At 46.4% G+C, this 20,937-nt stretch overlaps 1 protein-coding gene and 1 long non-coding RNA gene across 4 annotated transcripts in view; one reads left to right on the top strand and one right to left on the bottom strand.

Moving 5' to 3' along the window:
• ATP7B (ATPase copper transporting beta) overlaps positions 1–20,937 on the top strand; it is a 72,755-nt gene that overhangs the window by 13,165 nt on the left and 38,653 nt on the right. For 2 of the 3 annotated variants that reach the window (XM_044381791.3, XM_026493204.4), the window contains exons 1-2: positions 2,975–4,832; positions 15,910–17,137. In XM_044381791.3, the coding sequence (XP_044237726.1) occupies positions 4,584–4,832; positions 15,910–17,137 (1,477 nt within the window). In that variant the 5' untranslated portion in view covers positions 2,975–4,583. Of the gene's footprint in view, positions 1–2,974; positions 4,833–15,909; positions 17,138–20,937 lie in introns of those variants that run through there. The other variant, XM_044381792.3, reaches the window with a different exon arrangement.
• LOC125281810 (uncharacterized) lies at positions 1,085–4,259 on the bottom strand. The gene is made up of 3 exons (XR_007188942.2): positions 3,608–4,259; positions 2,990–3,046; positions 1,085–2,046 (listed from the first exon to the last, which is right to left on the bottom strand). It is a non-coding gene; the product is annotated as an uncharacterized LOC125281810 (long non-coding RNA).

Below are 20,937 nucleotides of genomic sequence, written 5' to 3'. Positions count from 1 at the left end.
GGAGACCGTTCTTGTCAAGGGTTAATGCTGGTTTTCCCTGGGTACGTGGAAGGACGGAGATGGGACAGACTGGCAGAAGCAGGGAAGGGGCAGGATTTGGGGAGCTCAGTTTTAGACAAGTTCACATTCACGATGCATGTTAACTATCCAGCAGGAGATGGTGAGGGCCTTGGATCCCTCGTGGAATTGGGAGTTAGTGGGTATGAGTGGAATTGCTGCTGGACTGAACGAGCTCACCAAGGAATGAGTATAGACAGGGAATCCAAACAAGGGCTGAGTGGTGAGCCACTCCAGCACTAAGAACTTTGGGGCCTAGTAGGCTCCTGTGAAGGCCTCTGAGAAAGAGCTGTCAGGAGGGGGTTGGAGGAAAACCAGCAGGGAGTGGGTACTTGGGGCCCGACCTTGGGGACAAGGATACTTCTCCCTGCAGCCAGAGGGAAGGACTGATGCAGGTGGGCTGGTGGTTGAGATGCTGGCAGGCTCATCCGTGGAGACGGGATGGGGGTAGGGAGTGGAGGTCAGAGGAGCAGTGGGGAGACGAGGACGTGTAGCGTGACCTCCGGGAGAGCGGAGAGGGAGAGGACGAGGGAGATGCACAGTGGGACTGCTGGCGGCACCAAGGGCTCTCTCCAGGTTCATGATCTCGAGGCAGCGGGGCCTGGCAGCCTGGCTGTGTTGTGTCTCATCCGCGTTCAGCTGGGAGCAGACAGGTAGGGAGTCAGTGGGGACGTAGAGGGAACCAGGGCTGGAGTTGGGCCAGGTGGGCGTCTGATGACGAGGGCCACCAAGGAAGTTGAGGCGCATATGATTATGATTAACCGTGGGATGGAAACATTCCCTTTTATTCTGACAATCTTACGCGTTTCTCTTTTTGGCCCTGTCCAGTCTCTTTATGATTTAGAACCATGGTAATTTTTTTCACTGTAGGCAATCCATCCAGGTTTTTCCTTTTTCTGTCTCCTGTTAATAAGCTAATCTAACAGTTGTGCCAAGCTGTTTCGGCCTCAGACACCCCCAGTTCCTGGGCATGTGAGGAGCGGCCCCGCAGACCTCCCCCCCACTTCTTCCAGGGTAACTGGCCTGCGGCAACCCCTCCTACACCAGGCACCTAACGTTCGAAGGATTTCTTTTATACTTTAATACTGTCCTCTACTGTTCTCTCTTAACCTAATGAACTCCTGAGGGCAGAAAGTGTCTCATGTCTTCTGATGTGCATAGCGCTTAAATGGTTGGCTCTCAGGCTCTAAATTATACTCATTTATTAACATTCCGCCTCCGTTGTGAAGGATGGGCTGTTTGTACTGCTCACGTTCTCCGTCTGGGAACCTTCTGGGCCGCTGTTTCCCAGCGTGCAGCTTAGTGTCAGGTTCTGTTGTCCTGTCCTGACACAGGATCCGGGGCTCCTCTGCCTGTCTTGGGAGGACTGGCCCAGTGTTCTTTCTGAGAAGCCCCACTCGGGGTGAGGCTGGTCATCTTTGTCAAGTGCTGAAATTTTGGAACCAGATGTCTCTTCCGCATAAGGTCGTCGGTCTCGGAGGCTCATGGAAACGTGAGCGTCCCATCTGCCTTTGGGCCCGGGCTCCTCAGGTTACAACAGGATTTTTCTTTTTATACAAAAAAGATCCAGAGGGACTGGGAAGGTGGGTAGGATGAATTTATTTTGGAGAATAGCTGATATAATTTGCAGCAATGGGAGGCAAAGATAATTTAGTGTGAGGAGACCCTTGAAGACCTGTAGCTCTACAAGGAATATGTGAGAACCCCCCATGAAATCCTAGGTAGAAAGCACATTGGGATCTGTCTGCAGTTCATCTCAGTGAGCACACAGCATATATGTAACATCCGGGGAATGAGGTTTGTCCGTCACTGCGTTAGGTAAGACGTAAGAACCTTGTCTTCCAGGGGCTTACAGTGTCTCACGGTGCGGGGCGTGTGCTAGGCATCACGAACGAGTATGGACTGATCCGGACGCAGCCTCTGTGGAGGGAGAACACTTGGCCTCCAGTAGCAGCAGAGGCTAGGTGCCTGCTGTTGACGTCGGTGGCACTGGAATTCAGATAAGGGACAGAGCCCTGTTAGCATGAATGGAGGCCACACTGAGAGCAGGACTTAAAGGATAAGGAGGATTAGCGGGGCGAGGAGGGGAGCCCAGGGGTCAGGTGTGAGGAAAGGGGGAGGTGCCCGAAAGAAGAGTTTGGACTGGATCCTCAGCCTGGGAAAGTGGTTCATGCTTTGGCTGTTTTGCAGGTCCCTTAGACTCTGTGGGAACAAAGGAGAAGCCAGCATTTCCACCCCAGACACCCCAGACATGCCTTCCTCCATTCCTCCTCATCTCTGCCAAACTGGAAAGGGCATTGCCTGCCGCAGGTCCTCTCGTGCTCGGATCGCTGGATCGCTGAGCCTGGAGGGCCCCCTCATTTGTTTAATCCTACCCTGCTATTCATTTTCTCTGCTCCTTGTAACCTTATAGGTCCCCCCTCCTCGGAGTCTTCGTTCTCATGCCAGCCCAAACTGTATTTCTAAATCACAAGTATAAATCATGTAAGTCCTTTGCGTTAAAAACTGGCGATTCTCCACTGTCCACAGGACAAAGTCTAAACTTCAGGCCTGTTCATAACCTGGCCCCAGCCTCCTTTTTCTGGCTGTCTTCTGGGTCTGAGTGGCCATTTAGGAGAAGTAAAAATATTTTATAGTAGAGTATTCAAATTTTCTATAGTTCATGGTGCTAACAGAAGCACTTAGGATGTATGATGCCAGCATATTTTCCTTATCAACCATTCAGAGCTGCAGCACAGAAACATTTTTATTTATAATGATCCCCTGTCACCAAGGAGAAGTTGAAATCTGGATAGTAACTCATATTTTAAAAGACAGCAGAAAGATAAATGGCACCTTTGGGGAAGGATTTCTGCCCAAAATGACATTTTTTTTTTTTTTTAAATCTGTGCTTAAAAAGATAAGCTTCAGCTATCCGGAGAACCATACTTACAATGCACGCAAAGGAGCTGTGAGGTGGTCGGCAGGCACACGGGGATCCTGATGGATCCTGTCAGGAAACAGGGAGACCCTGGATAGGCGAGATCTGAGTGATGGCAAGAAAGCAGTCACACACATTCCAGACTCCTCTAAGCCGGCTCCCTACGTGGGGCTGGGGCCTGAGGCCCTTAGCCTCAAACATGCCATTCCTTTTTGGTCACCGATTTGAAGGGCACTTCTTGGAAATGGAGGCAGGTTCTTTTTTGACTGAGCACAGGGCAGATAAAAAGCCAAGCGAGACACATGGGAGTTGGCCGCCCTGAGCATGTTTCAGAAGTGGGAGCCAACAGATAGTCAAATCCCCACAGAGCACACGAGAGGTAGAGGAGTGAGAGTCTCAGAGGGGCCTGTGGGGAGGCTGCCGTTCTTGGGGCAGTGGTGGCAGTTTTAATTGGGGAAGAAGGGTCATTGGGAAGGGTCATTGCCTCCTATGGAAGCAGTGCCCTCGAGCAGAAGGTGACATGTCCTAAATGCCCTCAGGTACAGGCCCCTGTGACCCCACCCTCCCCTGCCAGGGGCACATTCAGCCCAGGAGAGGAATGCAAAAGGATATAGTGTCTGTTTTACCCACCCGATTCAGTCGGCAGTGTGGACATTCCATACATACACACTTGGAGGGGGCGGCGTTGCCAGGATTAGTGGCTGGCGGAGCTGTTCCTTCCCATGGAGGATGAGGTTGCCTCTTTCCCGGCACTGAGCCGGTGGGGGTGGGAAGGGAGACAGTGCTGCCCAACAGAGCGGAGCGGAGGCTGCCTGGATTCCCTTAATCCTCCTGTGGAACAGCGGGTAGCCTGAGAAGCCCGAATTGTGGGTTACTCCGTGGCTGTCCTGCTACATATAAGAAGTGGATGAGCCTTGTTATCCAGTGAGTTTTTGCAGTCAGTCCTTACTGAAGTCAAGCCAAGTTGGTCCAAGGGAAAACAAAGCTGCAGGAAACATGGAACTTTCTTACACCTTCTTGAAAATGCAAGTCATGTTGCCTAGGAAATACTTCTGTCCCCTAGCGTGCTGCACACCGCCAGCATTGGAGCTATGGACGGGGCAGCTGAAGTTATTCCAAGAAAGCGCTGGAAGTTTGCTAATAAAAGGAAGTGTCCTTTCTCCCCTACCTCGAGGCTGGATTTCGGGGAGTGCACATGGCCAAAAGGAAACCGTGCTCAGCTCTGGGAGGTGATTACGTGCTGGGCTCTTGCACACGCTGGCTGGGTGTCCTGGCAGAGCTGGATGAGGGCACGCGTGGGGCCGTGTGCAAAGATTCCTAGTGCCGAATGCAGTGTGATGAGTGAGAGGCTGCCAATTGGTTGGAAGGATGTAGGTAAACAAGAGCAAATATATATATATATATCCCGCGGTGTGCAGCCTGCCCGAGTTCTGCGGCTGGCTGCTAGACTTGGCTGGCAGCCTCTCACCCGACTGGCTCCGGAGCAGAGGGGAATCTGCGGGACTGAGCGCGGAAGGTGCCTCCCCCTGCTAGTTAGGAGGACACTGTTAAAGCATTTCCTTCTCACAGGACCAGGTAGCGTAGTGAGGGCGAACTGCTTGCTGGAATGGTGGGTAAAGGTGTGACCATGGACCCAGCGATGGAGGAGCCTGGGGGTGAGACGCCGGGGAGCCCGGAGCCGTCCTTCCTGGCGACCCTGGGTGACCCACAGGTGACCCTGGTGTCCGTCCACAAGCGGTGGTCCTTCAGGAGGAGCCCTGGGGCCAGGGGCTCCACCAGGCCAGTGACTTCAGAGGAGGAAGGAGAGTTTGCACAGAAGGTTTTGAACGGAGCACGAGGAATCCGTTCCAATCAGGTCAGTGCAATTGCAGGAGGGCTCGCAAGCCGAGGGGGAGCTGGACCGGGCTCCCAGATGGACGCTGCTCCCATGTCCCACGAGCAAGGGGTCAGGGAAGCCGGTCTCGGGGAGGGAGCCAGAGGCAAGGTGGATCTCCAGAGACAAAAGTGCATCGTGCTAACTCTCGGGTTTGGTTGCTTATTTTTAGGATATTTTGTAAGCCTCTATGGAGCACAAATTTTCCAAAAGGCAACTCAGACAAAAATGGATGTCCCCGTCGTCTTATTTTTTTTTAAATGTGTACCTTATTTTGTTAATGTCCACATTTCGACTAAATAAATATTTTGAGCAGGTTGCTGCAAAACGAAGCTGCTCTTCTTAAGCAAATGAAAGTTTTGTTTAACCCAAAGGTCAGGTCATGTTCGGAAGTAGGGCAGTGTAACGTTTTATAAAAAACGGTGCCTTTTCCTAGCATTTCTGGGTGGGACTGCTGGTTTGTGTGGGGTCTTTTTTAGTGATGAAGGCAGATGGACAAAAATACTAGTTAGATACAAAGGAAAGTTTTCGTGAGTCTCTTGCTCCTTTAAGAGTTATTTTTGTTTCTTCTGGTTTTTATTGTTTAAAAAGTCCCAAAAGCTAAAAGAACTTTTGTGAAAAGAGGTTTCTGAAATGTACTATGCAAGAGATTTACATCTGTTGAGGGAAATTTATCAATGTCTTTTATGTAGGGCATGGTCAGCTTTTATATTTTTTAGCTGAGTGTCTAAGAGAGCAAAATATTTCATTTGGGGGGGGGAATGCCTGACATTTCTTAAATGCTCAGACTCCCGCTTTACAAAATCCAGCCTGTGTCTATTTGAATGTGAAATATTCTAATTTTTAATGGCCAGTACTAATCTCGCGTGACTAGGGGAGCAACCTGAACCTGGCTGGGGGGGCCCTTCAGAAAGGAGGCTGGCGTAGAGGCTGTGGTCCTGAGAGTCTGGCGCAGATCTGTGCTCTTCCGGTGCCGGGCTGGGGGACGTGGCAGACGAGTCTCGGACTCCTCCAGCTTCACATTCCCCACTGCAAAGTGGAACGATAAGTCCCACCTCCTGGGATTGTGAAAGCACTTTGTGGGGTACTATAGAAACGCAACGTTGTACTGTTTCTGCCAAAATTACAATATTCAGTAGAATTCCCAACTCAAGATGTGGTTGGTGCTCTCTGGATGTCTGGTACAACTGTGTCAGCCAGTCAATCTGTCAGAGCGCAGTGCCAACTGTTTTTTTCTAAAGCTCTGATTGTAAAAGTAACGTGTTCATTGTATGAAACAAATTTAAGATGAGGCGAGGGGAACAAAGTATTAGGAAGAAAATGTAAGCAACCATACGCCCCAGCCGCATACGTGTATGAGTCTCTCTATTTATTTACGGATATAGGATCAGGTGGTACATAGTATTATACACCTTATATTTTTTACTTAGTATTTTGTGAACATACACCCACACACATATGACATATGTACATCTATACCTATATCATCAGGTTTAATTGCAGTCCCGCTTTTAAATTTAGGATTATTTTTAGGAAGAATTGAAATGAATTATTCTCAAATGGGGGAAATTTGTAGTAGCTGGTTTACGATGATAAGAACCAAGCTAAAAGTCATTTGTAAATGAGTACTTGTTCATTGCCAACAATGTATTGACCCCAAATCTGTCATAAATCAAACTTTGGACCTACTTGAGAGTTGAATTATTTAGTACTTGGTATGTCTTTTTGATGAAAGCCATTCTAACAGGCCTGAGGTGATACCTGGGTTGTGGTTTTGATTTGCATATCTCTGGTGATTAGCAGTGTTGAGCCCCTTCCCATGTGCCTGTAGGCCATTTGTGTCTTCTTTGGAGAAGTGTCTATTTGTGTCCTCTTCCCATTTTTTAATCTGTGTGTGTATAAATATAGATAGATAGATAGATAGATAGATAGATAGATAGGGTTGTAGGAGTTCTTTATGTATTTTGGATATTAACCCCTTATCAGATATGTGGTTTGCCAATATTTTTTCCCATTCCATGGGTTGTCTTTTCATTTTGTTGATGGTTTCTTTTGCTATGCAGAAACTGTAGTTTGACGTGGTCCCACTTGTTTATTTTTGATTTTGTTGCTTGTGCTTTAAGTGTCATACTCAAAAAAATCATTGCCAGGATCCATGTCAAGGAGCTTTTCCCCTATGTTTTCTTCTAGAGTTGTATGGTTTCTGGTCTTCTAAGTCTTTAATCCATTAGGGTTAATTTTCATGAATAGTGTAAGATATGGGTCCATTTTCGTTCTTTTCCATGTGAATATCCAATTTCTCCAGCACCATTTATTGAAGAGACTATCTTTTTCTCCATTGAGCATTGCTCTTTTGTCAAATATTACTTGACCATATATTATTTTTTTAAAGGTTTATCAACCACCTCCATTTCTTTTTCTGAGGATTATTTTTGGTATCAAGTTCCTATTGTGCATTACAGGGTAGTATACGTTATAAACATGTGTTTACACTTAAGTCTTTCAAAGGAATGTATTTGTTTTATGTTGAGCTAATCATACCTATAATTCTAGGCAAAAACTTACATTCGTTAGCCATTATAGACTACTATAATGATTTATAGTATTTTGTGTGATAAAATAACTGCATTATTTCACCAAATCTGACAACCATATGGAATTTATCAATAATAATAATTAGCAAAAATAATCCCAAGTTCGTTGACTTCTGTCCTATGATTATCTGAGTTCCTGGTGTTGGTGTGACATCTCTTCCAGCCTGTGGCACTCTTGCATGTGTTTAATGGGAGGTCTTTTACATCGTGATCTTATAATTCTGGGAAATGACATAGGTAATGATGACTTTATGATTCTGACCTAGACTATGTCATTCAAATGTAAAAACATGTTTGAAGATATGGACAGTTGCTTGATAGTGACAGGATTGTTATATAACATTTCTTTGATGGGAGGGGCTTGAAATACAGTCTTATCAGAGAAGATTCTGAAGCAGGAGAAAAATGCTGTTGATTTGATAAAAGTCTGATAGGATAATTGTTGCAATAGACCTAAGTTAAAAGCCACGAAATTCTCTGAAAGGGTTAATAGTAAAGCTGTTTGGAACGAGATTGCAAACAAATTTTCTGAGGTAATCATTGTAAAGTGCTTCTTGGAGAGGTCTTACAGTTTGTGAATTTCTAGATTTTATTTTTTCATATGTAGAAAACAACATGTGTTGTATGTATATATTGAGACTGGTTAATTTACCTTTATTCACTTTTTTGCCCAAGCAAATAATGAATATAGTGCATCCAGTTTCTCAGTAAGAGTTCATACTTTACCTTGCTGTGGTCAAGAGAAGGAAACAGGCAATACATTTGTTCAGAATTTCCCAGAAAGTGTATAGTCAACATCAGAGCTGGGGTGGCCCCGGAGGGCAGAGATCTGGGTGTTGCACACACAGCCCGGGCCCGTAGTTGGCCCTCATCAGTGTTTGAATTATTGCCTGAGTTTTGGTTAGTTCGGGTTTTTTTTTTTTTTTCAGTAGATAAAATTTAAATAATAGTGCCTAAAAGCTCTTTCTGGACCTTGGTGAAACATCATGAAAAAACAGTTTGAAGGGGTTGGACTGGGGGTTGGGGCAATATGTACACTTGTTTTAATGATTAGTTTTCCTTATCAGTTAAATGGTGGAAATAGTAAGTTCCCTGCTTACCTCCTTGGGCCACTTTTAAGGACCAAATGAGTCATGTTTGTCTTCCTAGTCATTCATTTTCAGACATTTATGATGTTAGCTGTTTAAATCCTTTCAGCGTTCAGGCCTTCCTGCAAAACTGTAAAGTAGGCTTTCTTACTACCCCGTTTTACCTGCAGCTAGGAAAACTGGGGCTTGGATTCGCCCAGACATGGCTGGAATTCATACCCAAGACTGTCAGACACACCCTCAATAAATTCACAGCAAGTAAGAAGAACATATATTTAAACAAATATGTGAAAATATTTTTTTAGAGTATAAAGCCATGCACAAGTATACCATCAGGGCATCACTGTTGTCGTCTTTATCACAGTGATTAGTATCGTTGTTGGCATTGTATGGTTTAACAAGATATTCTTTGCCTTAGATAAACTGAAAAACCACATTTGTTTTCTGGTATAAAAATGACACTTGTTTGTTTTTTTAATTTTTAATTTAAATTAAATTTTAAATTTTAATAACTGGAAAACATGCAGAAAGTCGCACCTATAGATAACCTCAATTTTATGTATTAATACATAAGTACACACTCGTGTAAATATGTATACATACAGGTTTAACAATGAAACGTGGACCGTCCCTCAGTGGGGGTTTTAGAGGCTGGTGCCCATCTGTCTGGATCTTTTCTTGAGTTAAACAATCTCTTCTGACCCTCCCTCCCTTATGAACCTCTGATATCCAGAGATTTCTCAGATAAGAATAGGGCCTGGCAATGAGTCATTCACACTCAGGAGGATGTGGAAGGTTCCAGAACCACTACCACTTCTCCTTGTGTCCTGCCTCGTCTTGTAAGCATGGCTGCCTTGAATGTATTTGCAGTTAGGAATATTGGAGGAAGCAGAGTGAGTACTGATATTCTGCTGTAGTTTTTCTGAAGTCCCAGAGACAGCTAGAGGTGGCCTACTCAGGGATGAAGGAAGGCTAGGCTCAGACTCGGGCAGACGGGCCCAGTGCTCCTGGCCGCTCCCCTGCCTCCTTGCTGGGCTCACTCGCTTAGCTGTTAGCCTCATTGTTACGTGGCAGGTAAGAGGTGGCTCTTTTTCCGTGTTCTCTGAGTGTTGCTCTTTTGTATTTTGCTTTTTCTGTATTGGAGTCTCCTCCTGTAATTAGCATGGCTAAAAGGAAAATGTAACCTTAACTGTTGTTTTAAAAAAATAGCCTGCTGGACTTTTGAGCTGGATTTAAATCCCAGCTGTTATTTAGATTGATTTGTGACCTTTGATAAGTCTGAGACTGTTTCAACGGTGAAATGGTGATAAGAATACTTACTTGTAGAATTATCTTGAGCATTAGGGATATAAAATGCCGTCCTCATAAAATAACACTGAGAATCATTAGCTATTTGCTCTTACTGGATCTGCGTACATATGAAAACAGCAGGACGTTTCTGTTTTGAATTCCATGAAAGTTCAGGTGCGCAGAGTTGGATGGGGCGGAAGTTAGATGCTGGAACATTTCTCCTCCTGAGTTGTTAAAGGTGTTACACACCCTTCAGAGTGAAAGAAGTTTCAAGGGTAAGTTGGGCCAGTGGTATCCTGAAGGGTGCTGTGGATCCCAGTGGAACGAAGAGATCTCGGAAGGGGCTAATGTATCCTTGCATTGTGCACGTGGTAGAATTGCTCTTCGATTTGTGGTCACAGACATTTTCTACGAGGCATGCCGTTTCTGGGCTTTTCAATTTCAGTCTGGCTCTGAAACCTTTCGTCCAAACATGGCACCCCATTTCCAGTTTCTTCTTCATACCAGCCTGGCCTGTCTACAGATCTGACTTTCCTATCCTAGCTCCACCTCAGTGAATCGACCCTTTCTATCCCTTTAACCATCTTTTCTTTTACAAGCCCTGGCATCCATGGAAAATGCCATGTGGCCCGAGTGTCTAGAGAGTACAAAGAATTGAAATTCGTGTTTGGATTCCTCTCTGTGGAATTCCCCCCCTTCCTGTGTTGCCAGTCCCTTCTAATCCTGATGCCCACCGTACTCATAGTTTGTTAACAACTTAAAACCTAGCAGAAGTTCTTCCCCAACCTGTTGGGCTTGCCAAAGAAGTCCCAGACATCTGTCCTCAAGAAGTATATAATTTAGTGAGAATTAGGCAACACTGGGATTCCATAAGGTTTTCCCTGGACACAGTTCGTTCCCTGGACCCCCTCTCCAATGTCCATGATTGCTTGATGAACCCTTAGACCTCAATGTGTTTGTTTTTTGAACTCATTAGAGTTTTTTCCCCCAAAGATCCTCTTTCTTGAAGAATGGAATTAAAAGCACATATACATTCCGTGTGGATACACTTAAAAACTATTCAAATACCCAGCAACTGTTAGGAGATTGCTTCTAAACCAACAGAGACTCTGGTGTTTCACAAAGTTGTGTTACGTGCAAAGCTTTATCTTTCGTAACTACTTGTCTTTAGAAACCTGCCTGTCTAGAAGGGGGACCTCTGAGTATCGTTTGCTACAAATAGCTTCCAATGCTTCTGCAAACCTTTTTGGCAGGAGCGTGGAATCCATAATCACGGGATTAAGAGCTAGCATTGTGGCTTGGGGTTTGGTGAGTTTTAGCTAGACCTACCTAGGACCAAGCAAAATAAGTTGGATAGTAAATCATTAGGGGTTTGTTTTTCCGACAGACTAGGTGGTTGAGGATTATGTCTTGTTTTAAGGAGGCAATTCTGCTTATGAAGATACTGTATTAAAGTGAACATCCTTGAATATCTTAGTTTTTCTTTCATTTTTGTCAATTAAACAAGTATTTAATACCGGTTATGGTCAAGTCATTGTTCTAGATCTCCTTTATACTCGTGTTATTTTAATTTTTAAACTAATTATTTTTTAGAATTTGGTAATGCATGTATATTATACATTAGGTTTTTTTTGAAAGCCTTCAAATTCAAAAATAAATTTTATTTTTTTTCTTCTATATTTTTATTAGAATAATATTTTTTTATTATATTATGTTAGCCACCATACAGTACATCCCTGGTTTTTGATGTAAGGTTCAATGATTCCTTAGTTGCGTGTAACACCCAGTGCCCCACCATGCAATACGTGCCCTCCTTACTACCCATCACCGGTCTATCCCATTCCCCCACCCCCCTCCCCTCTGAAGCTCTCAGTTTGTTTCTCAGAGTCCATAGTCTCTCATGCTTCATTCCCCCTTCTGATTACCCCCCCTTTCTTTATCCCTTTCTTCCCCTACCGATCTTCCTAATTCTTATGTTCCAAAGATGAGAGAAACCATATGATTGTCTTTCTCTGCTTGACTTATTTCACTAAGCATTATCTCCTCCAGTGCCATCCATGTTGCAGCAAATGTTGAGAATTCGTTCTTTCTGATAGCTGAGTAATATTCCATTGTATATATGGACCACATCTTCTTTTTTTTTTTTTTTCAAAGATTTTATTTATTTATTCAACAGAGATAGAGACAGCCAGCGAGAGAGGGAACACAAGCAGGGGGAGTGGGAGAGGAAGCAGCAGGCTCCTAGCAGAGGAGCCTGATGTGGGGCTCGATCCCACAACGCCGGGATCACGCCCTGAGCCGAAGGCAGACGCTTAACCGCTCTGCCACCCAGGCGCCCCGAGGACCGCATCTTCTTAATCCAGTCATCTGTTGAAGGGCATCTCGGCTCCTTCCACGATTTAACTATTGTGGACAATGCTTCTATGAACATTGGGGTGCATATGACCCTTCTCTTCACTATGTCTGTATCTTTGGGGTGAATACCCAGTAGTGAAATGGTTGGGTCATAGGGTAGCTCAATTTTTAACTTTTTAAGGGACCTCCACACTGTTTTCCAGAGTGGCTGTACCAACTTGCATTCCCACCAACAGTGTAGGAGGGATCCCCTTTCTCCACATCCTCTCCAACAATTGTTGTTTCTTGCCTTGTCAATTTTTGCCATTCTAACTGGCGTAAGGTGGTATCTCAGTGTGGTTTTGATTTGAATTTCCCTGATGGCTAATGATTTTGAACATTTTTTCATGTGTCCGTTACACACGGAAAGAACTCTTCCCTCCCACTCCTGTGCCTCAGCCCCGAATCCTCCTCAAATTCTGTACCAGTTTCTTACGTATTCTCCCAGAGATAGTCCATGCATATGCAACCAGCTCCGTGTGTGACATTCTTTTTCTCACAAATAGTGCAGGCATGCTGTGATAGACTTACTTTGGTGGCCCTCCCAATGAACTACACCTCCTTGTATTTAAGCCCTTCTGTAATTACCTCCCATACTGGCTGAGTTTGGCCATGGGACTGGCTTTGGGCATGATGAATTAGTGAGTGTGATGCAAGCAGAGGCTTGGTAAGTGCTTGCACACTGGGACTTGTCCTCTGGGAATGCTCACTATTGTGACACTGCCTCTCAGAACCCAGAAACCAGCAACTGTGAAGTACCCAACCTAGCCATGTGGAAAGGCTTCACAGAGAGAACTGAGGTCCCTTCCCATGGCTACCAGACAGTAGCCAGCATCAACTTGCCAGCCATGTGATGGACAGACCATCTCCTTGGAAGTGGAACCTCCAGCCCCATTGACGCCACTCCAGATGACGCAGAGATGAGCTTTCCCTGCTGAGCCCTGTCCACACTGAAACAATGTGAGCTCTCGTTCTGAGCCACTAGATGTGGTTTGTCACGCAGCAGCGGATAACTGAAACACTGTATTCACCATGTATTCTGTGTCCTGCTTTTTTTCACTGAATGATATATTTGATAATCCATTTCAGTATATACAGAGTTACCGCGTTCCTTTTTATTTTTTTTTTAAGATTTTATTTATTTATTTGACAGAGAGAGACAGCCAGCGAGAGAGGGAACACAGGCAGGGGGAGTGGGAGAGGAAGAAGCAGGCTCATAGCGGAGGAGCCTGATGTGGGGCTCGATCCCATAACGCCGGGATCACGCCCTGAGCCGAAGGCAGATGCTTAACGACTGCGCCACCCAGGCACCCCCCTCGTTCCTTTTTAAAGAGCTGGATACTATTCCTTTGAATAGCTGTGTAGTAGTTGAAGTAATCAACCTCCTATTGATGGACATTTATGTTTCCAATTCTTTGCAGTCTTTAATATCTTCGCTGCATGCTTGCTTTTAGACATGAAAAAATATGTGTATTGAGTAAATTCTTAGAAATGGAGTTGCTGGGTCAAGGAATATTTGGATGTGTCATTTTAATATACATTACCAGGTTGCCCTCCTGAGAGTTTACACCCCCACCAGCTCTAGCATGAGCGACGGTGCCGGCCCCAGCGGTACCGCAGTGCTGTTGGAGTGTCACGGTTCTGCCTTGGTATTGTTTTTGCATATATCGAAAAGGCATTTGCATTTTCTTTTTGATGGACTTCCTTTTTCCTGTTGGATTGTGGGCCTTTTTCTTTTTAGAAGGAGCTCTTTATATTTTAACGAAATTAGCTCGTGCTTAGTACGAAGCAAATCTTTTCTCCCCCTCTGTTTCTCATTTACCTTTTTCCTTGGGTAGAGCCATGTTTTCTCTTAATTGTGGTTAGATTTATTGGTCTTCTATAGCTTTTGGATTTTCTTGTTTTTCTTTTTTCATATTTAAACGTTCCCCGCCTGAGATTGTAATGGGTATTTTCCTGTGTTTTCTTGTTGTATTATTACTGTTTTACTTCTTACATCTTCATCTCTGAGCTACCTGAAATATCTCTTGATAAATAGGTTCCAAATTCTATTTTTCCCAGTTGTCCATTAATACTGTTGTGCCGTGTCCTCTTTATCATATACTGCATTTCCATATTTATACCACAGGTAATCTCAGTGTATTTACTTAATGCAATAAACTCTTTTTAGTTGCTATCCCATAAATTACTTAATTATTTCCTTTTTTTCTCTACTATTTTAGGAAATACTATAGTGAATATTTTTAAAAACAACTCTTTATAACTATTAATTCCAGGCTAGTTTAGGATTTCCTTTATGGATGTACGAAAGAACATTTATAGTCTGCTTTGAATTTGAAAATTTGAAATCAAATTTATAGTTTGATTTAAACTTTCATTTTGTTAAGCTGCTCAAAAGCTGAAGTTGGAAAGATAGGCGTTTATGCACAGGGATACGGAGAAGATCAATCCATGTAACTGGGATTCATCTGGAGATATAAGTAGGATTGTGAAGGCACAGGGAATGATGTGCTTTCTGGTCATATACCATAGAGAAAGGCCTGTTCCCGAATTTCAGAAGCATGTAATAGTACTGGTATGAAAACTATTATCTAATCAGGAGCGTGGGGAGGCTGGGACCCTGCGAAAGGAAGATTTGGTTTTGCTAATAGAATGGCTGAAGCCACATCATTATGGGAAGAAAGAAGTCAGGAAATTATGCTTGTACTCTGGTATATTAAGAAAATACATCCGGGGCGCCTGGGTGGCACAGCGGTTAAGCGTCTGCCTTCGGCTCAGGGCGTGATCCCGGCGTTATGGGATCGAGCCCCACGTCAGGCTCCTCCGCTATGAGCCTGCTTCTTCCTCTCCCACTCCCTCTGCTTGTGTTCCCTCTCTCGCTGGCTGTCTCTATCTCTGTCAAATAAATAATTAAAAAATCTTTAAAAAAAAAAATACATCCATTTAATTTGGGGAAGCCCTTGTGATTATGGGTGATGACTACAACTGTTGTGGACCCCCAGGGGGCAGTGACACTCAGTGGAGGCAGAACTGAGAAGTTGCTCCAGCCTTCCCCCTCCTGCCCCTCTTGGTGCAGCCATTCGTGCTCATTTCCCCTGGCTCGTGCAGCATACTTCCGGACCTTTTATCACAGGCCTGTGGTCTGACGCCAGGATGCCTGGGAGGTATGCATTTGGATTAGGTGCCCTGTGGTTGTTAAATTTAACCCCCGCTAAGAGAATGAGACCGACACCCTGGAAAGAGAGACAGAATTAAAGTGTTGCCCAATCTACATATATGTAAGTTGCAGCAGGATCGAAGCTCTGCAGGGAGAGTTCGGGAATCAGCCACAGGTGGGCCTGGCATGCTGGTTCCATGTGCGTGAGTGATATCACGCTCTCTTCCTTCCCTAGGGAAACCACTACATCTTCGAGGTAAGAAAAACACATTTTCCTAAGGTGGACAGTTGACGTCTAGGTTCAGCATTCAGAGTCACAGAATGTTCGAGCTAACAGAAACCCAACAGAACCATTTCATTTGGTCAATAATATTTTTATAGCTTTCTTTCCCTGCATTTTATGATCTTAAACTTTCGGGCCGTTTTGACGCCAGTGGCATTGTTTTCCATTTTCTCAGTGCCAGAGAAGCTGGAATATTTTAGCAAATATTTAGTTTCAAGGATTAAATACAAAATGTTATTTCTTTCCCCTTTAGATCCTGTCTAAACTTTCTTTGCCCACTCGTGCCTGGGAGCCAGAGATGAAGCAGAGTTTCGCCTTCGACAATGTTGGCTACGAGGGTGGCCTGGACGGTGTGTGCCCCCCTCAGACGACCAGCACCATCAGCGTTTCGGGCATGACTTGCCAGTCGTGTGTGCAGTCTATCGAGGGCAGGATTTCCAGTTTGAAAGGCGTCGTGAGCATTAAGGTTTCCCTGGAACAGGGCAGTGCGACCGTGACGTACGTGCCGTCCATCCTGAGCCTGCTGCAGATTTGCCATCACATTGAGGACATGGGCTTTGAGGCCAGCGTCGCAGAAGGAAAGGCTGCCTCCTGGCCCTCGAGGTCCTCATCCGGCCTCGAGGCCGTGGTCAAGCTTCGGGTGGAGGGCATGACCTGCCAGTCCTGCGTCAGCTCCATCGAAGGCAAGCTTGGGAAACTGCAAGGGGTAGTGAGAGTCCGAGTGTCCCTCGGCACCCAGGAGGCAGTCATTACTTACCAGCCTTATCTTATTCAGCCACAGGACCTCAGGGACCATGTCAACGACATGGGCTTTGAAGCTGTCATCAAGAACAGAGTGGCGCCCGTCAGCCTGGGACCCATTGATATTGGGCGGTTACAGAGGACCAACCCAAAGACACCTTTGGCTTCCGATAACCAGAATCTCAATAACTCTGAGACCTCGGGGCACCAAGGGAGCCATGTGGTCACCCTGCAACTGAGAATAGATGGAATTCACTGTAAGTCTTGTGTCCTGAATATTGAAGAAAACATAGGCCAACTCCCCGGGGTTCAAAGTATTCAAGTATCCTTGGAGAACAGAATGGCCCAAGTACAGTATGACCCTTCTTGTGTCACCGCAGGGGCCCTGCAGAGGGCCATTGAAGCTCTTCCACCTGGGAACTTTAAAGTTTCTCTTCCTGATGGAGCAGCGGGGAGTGGGACAGGTAGCTGGTCTTCCAACCGTGTTGCCCCTGCCCCTGACCCGAGAACCCAGGCACCAGGCGTGTATGAAACCGTGGTGCTCGCCATTGCCGGCATGACCTGTGCATCCTGTGTCCAGTCCATTGAAGGCCTGATCTCCCAAAGGGAAGGGGTGCAACAAATGTCAGTCTCTCTGGCCGAAGGGACTGGAGTGGTGCTCTATGATCCCGCCATAATTAACCCAGAAGAACTCCGAGCTGCTGTTGAAGAAATGGGATTTGAGACTTCAGTCATTTCTGGTATGTAGTTGACCCATGTGAAGTGCACCCTGGGGTCTCCTCCTTTTCCCTTGTGCTTACGACATAGTGCCTACAGGGTAGGTGGGGGCCGGGGGGGCGGCGCACACTCGCTGCTCACCTGTCCACAGGGGTGACCAAATTCTGCAGCTTTTCCTTGTGTATTAAATGTGTTAGGGTAGAAGAAATAGAATTTTCTGATGTGTAGATTTTGCCTCTCATGTAGCTGGGACTAAAATGCTAAGTTCTTTGGTTTTTTCTGAAGAGAACAGAGATTCTGTGTTCTTTTTAAAAAAGAGTCCTGTGGGAACATCAGGACCTTCTCTCTCCAAAGGAAATGTCATCATATTCTGAGATTTCTCTGCTGAACAAAACAGTAAAAACAGAACCTTAGTCTCACCACCTGGAGCCCACTCTGTTGAAAGTGGGAATTAAGGAGCAGATTCAGTGATGATTTCCCTTGTTCTTCTCGATGGCTGTGGGAAGAGGCGCGCGTTTCTGCCAGGTGCCGGGACCTGTGAGTGGTGGGCTCTCCCGGGGGCTTATGTTGTAGCGCAGCAGGATGAGTCCCGCGTGAGCCAGGGAGGGCAGGGCATGGGGACGGGGACCGGGACGCCGGAGGCAGCTCATTGTGCTGGGGGAGCCCAGGGGAGTGGCCTGAGCACGAGGACTCAGGAGAAGGCCAGACAGGCCGGACAGCGGTGGGCCCCTCCGAATGGGCTGCGTGTCCAGCTGACGTTGCATTTCACTGTGAAGGCGAGGGGTGTCAGCGGGGGATTTTCACACCCAGAGGCAGCGCAGGTGGGTTCACACACGAGCAGGCCAGTCGGTATCGGTGCGGTGTGGACTGAGGCACGGAGACCGCATGGGAGGCTGGGGAGAGATGACGTGGGGCTGGAGAGCAGGAGATGGACTAGAATGACGTTCAGGAGATTGCGTCCAGCAAGCTTGGTCCAGATGAGGGGTGTGATGGGGCGGGCCATGGAGGAAAGGGAGAGCCTGCGGCCAGCCCAAGCTGTGTACTTGCTGGAGGACAGCTGAGTGTTGGGTTCAATTCCTGGAGAGTGGGCTGGAAATGCAGATTAGGTGGTGGGAGCCATGGGAGATGACAGAAGGCTAGGGAAAGTGAGTGTGACCCGGGACAGGCAGAGGGAAGAACGTGATGGCACTGGTGTGGAAGGAAGGGTGTCTAGAGGAGGAGATTTTCACAAACAAGGATGGCACCCTGGAATTAAAGGAAGCTGTTTCAAGGAGGGGGCTTAGGGGGTCTCAGGCTCCATGTAACTAGGAGGAGGAGGCTCGGGTGATGGGGTGCCCAGCTTTATGGTAGGGGGAGGCACAGCCCTCTAGGAGCTTAGCCAAGGCGGGATGGAAAAGGTGATAGGTAGGAGGTTTGCAGAGGGGCTGAAGATGAGGAGAGAAAGCCGGACATGCGAGGGACAACTGTGTGGGCAGCAGTGTTTTCACGGCTTCGATCCCAAGATACCAGCCCTGTGCGGTAGTGCGAGTTGCAGGCTGGACCAGGCCAGGACAGTCCCATTAGCTTGCACTGCAGTCTGAGCTGCAGGGGGGTGGCCAAGCCCAGCTCTAGAAGGGCTCGTGGGCAAAGACCCATGGCCGCGCTCAGGGCCAGCTGGACTTGGTTGGGTTTCCCACATCCACTTCGCAGTGGCCGCCAAGATAAAGTGTGCCTCCTCGAAAAGCTCGCTGTGTCCTGGGGCTTCCCTGCACACACACCCTTAAAGGGAGTGGGTAAGTCGAGTGGAATGACTTGGCCCTGTTCTGTACTTTGTCTTTTGTACCAAGTTTCAGGAAGGAGTTTGTTTTTAAACAAAAATCAATGAGGAAATAACAATGGAACAGTAAATCCTGTACTTGAAAGGTAGGAAATGTAGTACAGAGTCATCATCTGCTGTATTTGTATGAGGTTTCAAGTCTTTCAACAGTAGAATCGGGTTGTTGGCAGTAAAAAGAAATTCGCATTGAACTGCATAATCCAGAATAATTGGATTTGACTAAGTAAGTCTAGAAAGAAAAGAGCAGTGCTTTTTATTGGCCAGAATTATGTATGTTTTTAGCCCAAGAGGTATTTAGTGTACCAGATTTAGCAAATAAAGATATAGGACACCTAGTTAAATTAGAATTTCAGACAAGCGGTGAATATTGTTTCAGTAGAAGTGTGTCCCATGCAATATTTGGGACATACTTACACTACGAAGTTATTTGTTGTTTATCTGAAATTCAAATTTAGCTGGGAATTTTGTATTTCACCTGGGGGTCTTTAAAATTTAGGATAAACCATAAGTGTGTTGGTGACTATCTTATAGCCACTTGAATGCTAAAAAGGCATTATCTGTATTTAATTGGTCATTCTGGATCAATCAGGAAGAGGAGCTCATTGGACACAGTCTTTAAACCGTGTTGTTTCTCCTTGGACTCGGCAGCACCCAGCACATAGTAGGTATTTGTGGGGGGAGTGAAAGAGAAAGAAAAGGCTATGACACGTGGGCTCACAGGGTAGCTCAGTGATGGGGTTTAATCCACAGCACGACTCAGAGATGTTAGAGCTGAATAGCCACACGGGGAATGGGAAGGAAACCAAGAGATGACTGAGAGCAGAAGCTGGCACCCCAGGCGGGGGGTCCGAGGCCAGAGGGCGCCATGAGAGCCCGGGGGCTGTGAGGTTGCCTGCTAACAGCCGGCAGCCCTGGAGTTACTAACGGAGAGGCTGGCCAGGAGCTGGGCTCCCAGTAGATAGATGGGAAACACTTCGGGTTTTCTCTCTTTCTGTCCTATCATTTCCCACTGGTTACCTCCCATGTGCCAAATTTAATCAGAAGCCAGGTAGCAAGGGAACCTGGGAAAAGTGGTTTTGCAGGGGTCAGCCCCCTTGACAATAGAGCAGGGAGAGGGAAGGGAACGATCTGAGAAACCGTGGGCAAGTGTCAGGCGTTGAATTTCAGCCAGCTCATTGGACAGCTGAAAATACATCTAGACCTGGTTTGTATCTAGAAATCAGCTCTGCATGTGTTCACTGGTTTGCATGGTAAGTAGTTTTTGAATGAATGAATGTACAGATGAATGGCTATATGACTATCCTGTGAGGAAAAGTCATCTGTCATGTGTAACATGTTCCCTCGCCCTTGTAAATGGGCAGTGTCCCTCCTGGGCCACTGTTCCCTTATCCCAGCATGTGTTGCAGGGCTTCCGGGGTCCCAGGCACTGTGCTGGCTGCCGTGAACGCTCAGAGGCCATCCAGGACCTGCCCATATGTGGTTCACACTATAACAGGGAAGCACATCAGAGACCCATTACCCAAGGCAGGCTGCAATAAATGTGACAAGGAAAGTGTAGGTAGAGCGGTCCTGAGATTCAGAAGAGGAGGAGAAAATCCAGCAACTGGACTTGATGATAGAGGTGACTTTGGAGCTGGGCTTGGGTCAGACTTCAGAATGGAAAGGGTCTCCGCAGGCAGGAAAGGGCAGGACTGCACCAGACAAGATGGAGGAGACCCAGCACAGGCCCCCGGGCAGGAGTTCTCCCGCCACGTCTCGGGCACAGTGTGGCTTGGGTGGAACTTGAGTATAAGTAATAGGAGATAAGGTCAGACAGGGCACCCTGGTGCAAGCTGCCATTCTGTGTGTCCTGGATTCTGGAAGAGGCTCTGAACTAGTCTCCCTGCTTCTTGCCTTTCAGCTTTACAGGCTGTTTCCTGCCCAGCATTCACAGCGTTCCTGTTACCCTGTTGATACTCTGACACCTTCCCATCTGTGTTGTGAGAGGGAGCCCTTGGGTGATCTAGA

The sequence above is a fragment of the Ursus arctos genome, unplaced genomic scaffold, assembly GCF_023065955.2.
Source record: "Ursus arctos isolate Adak ecotype North America unplaced genomic scaffold, UrsArc2.0 scaffold_10, whole genome shotgun sequence".
Classification (NCBI taxonomy): Eukaryota; Metazoa; Chordata; class Mammalia; order Carnivora; family Ursidae; genus Ursus; species Ursus arctos.
The sequence above is the reverse complement of the archived record's forward strand: the minus strand, read 5'-3'. Positions and strand labels throughout refer to the sequence as shown.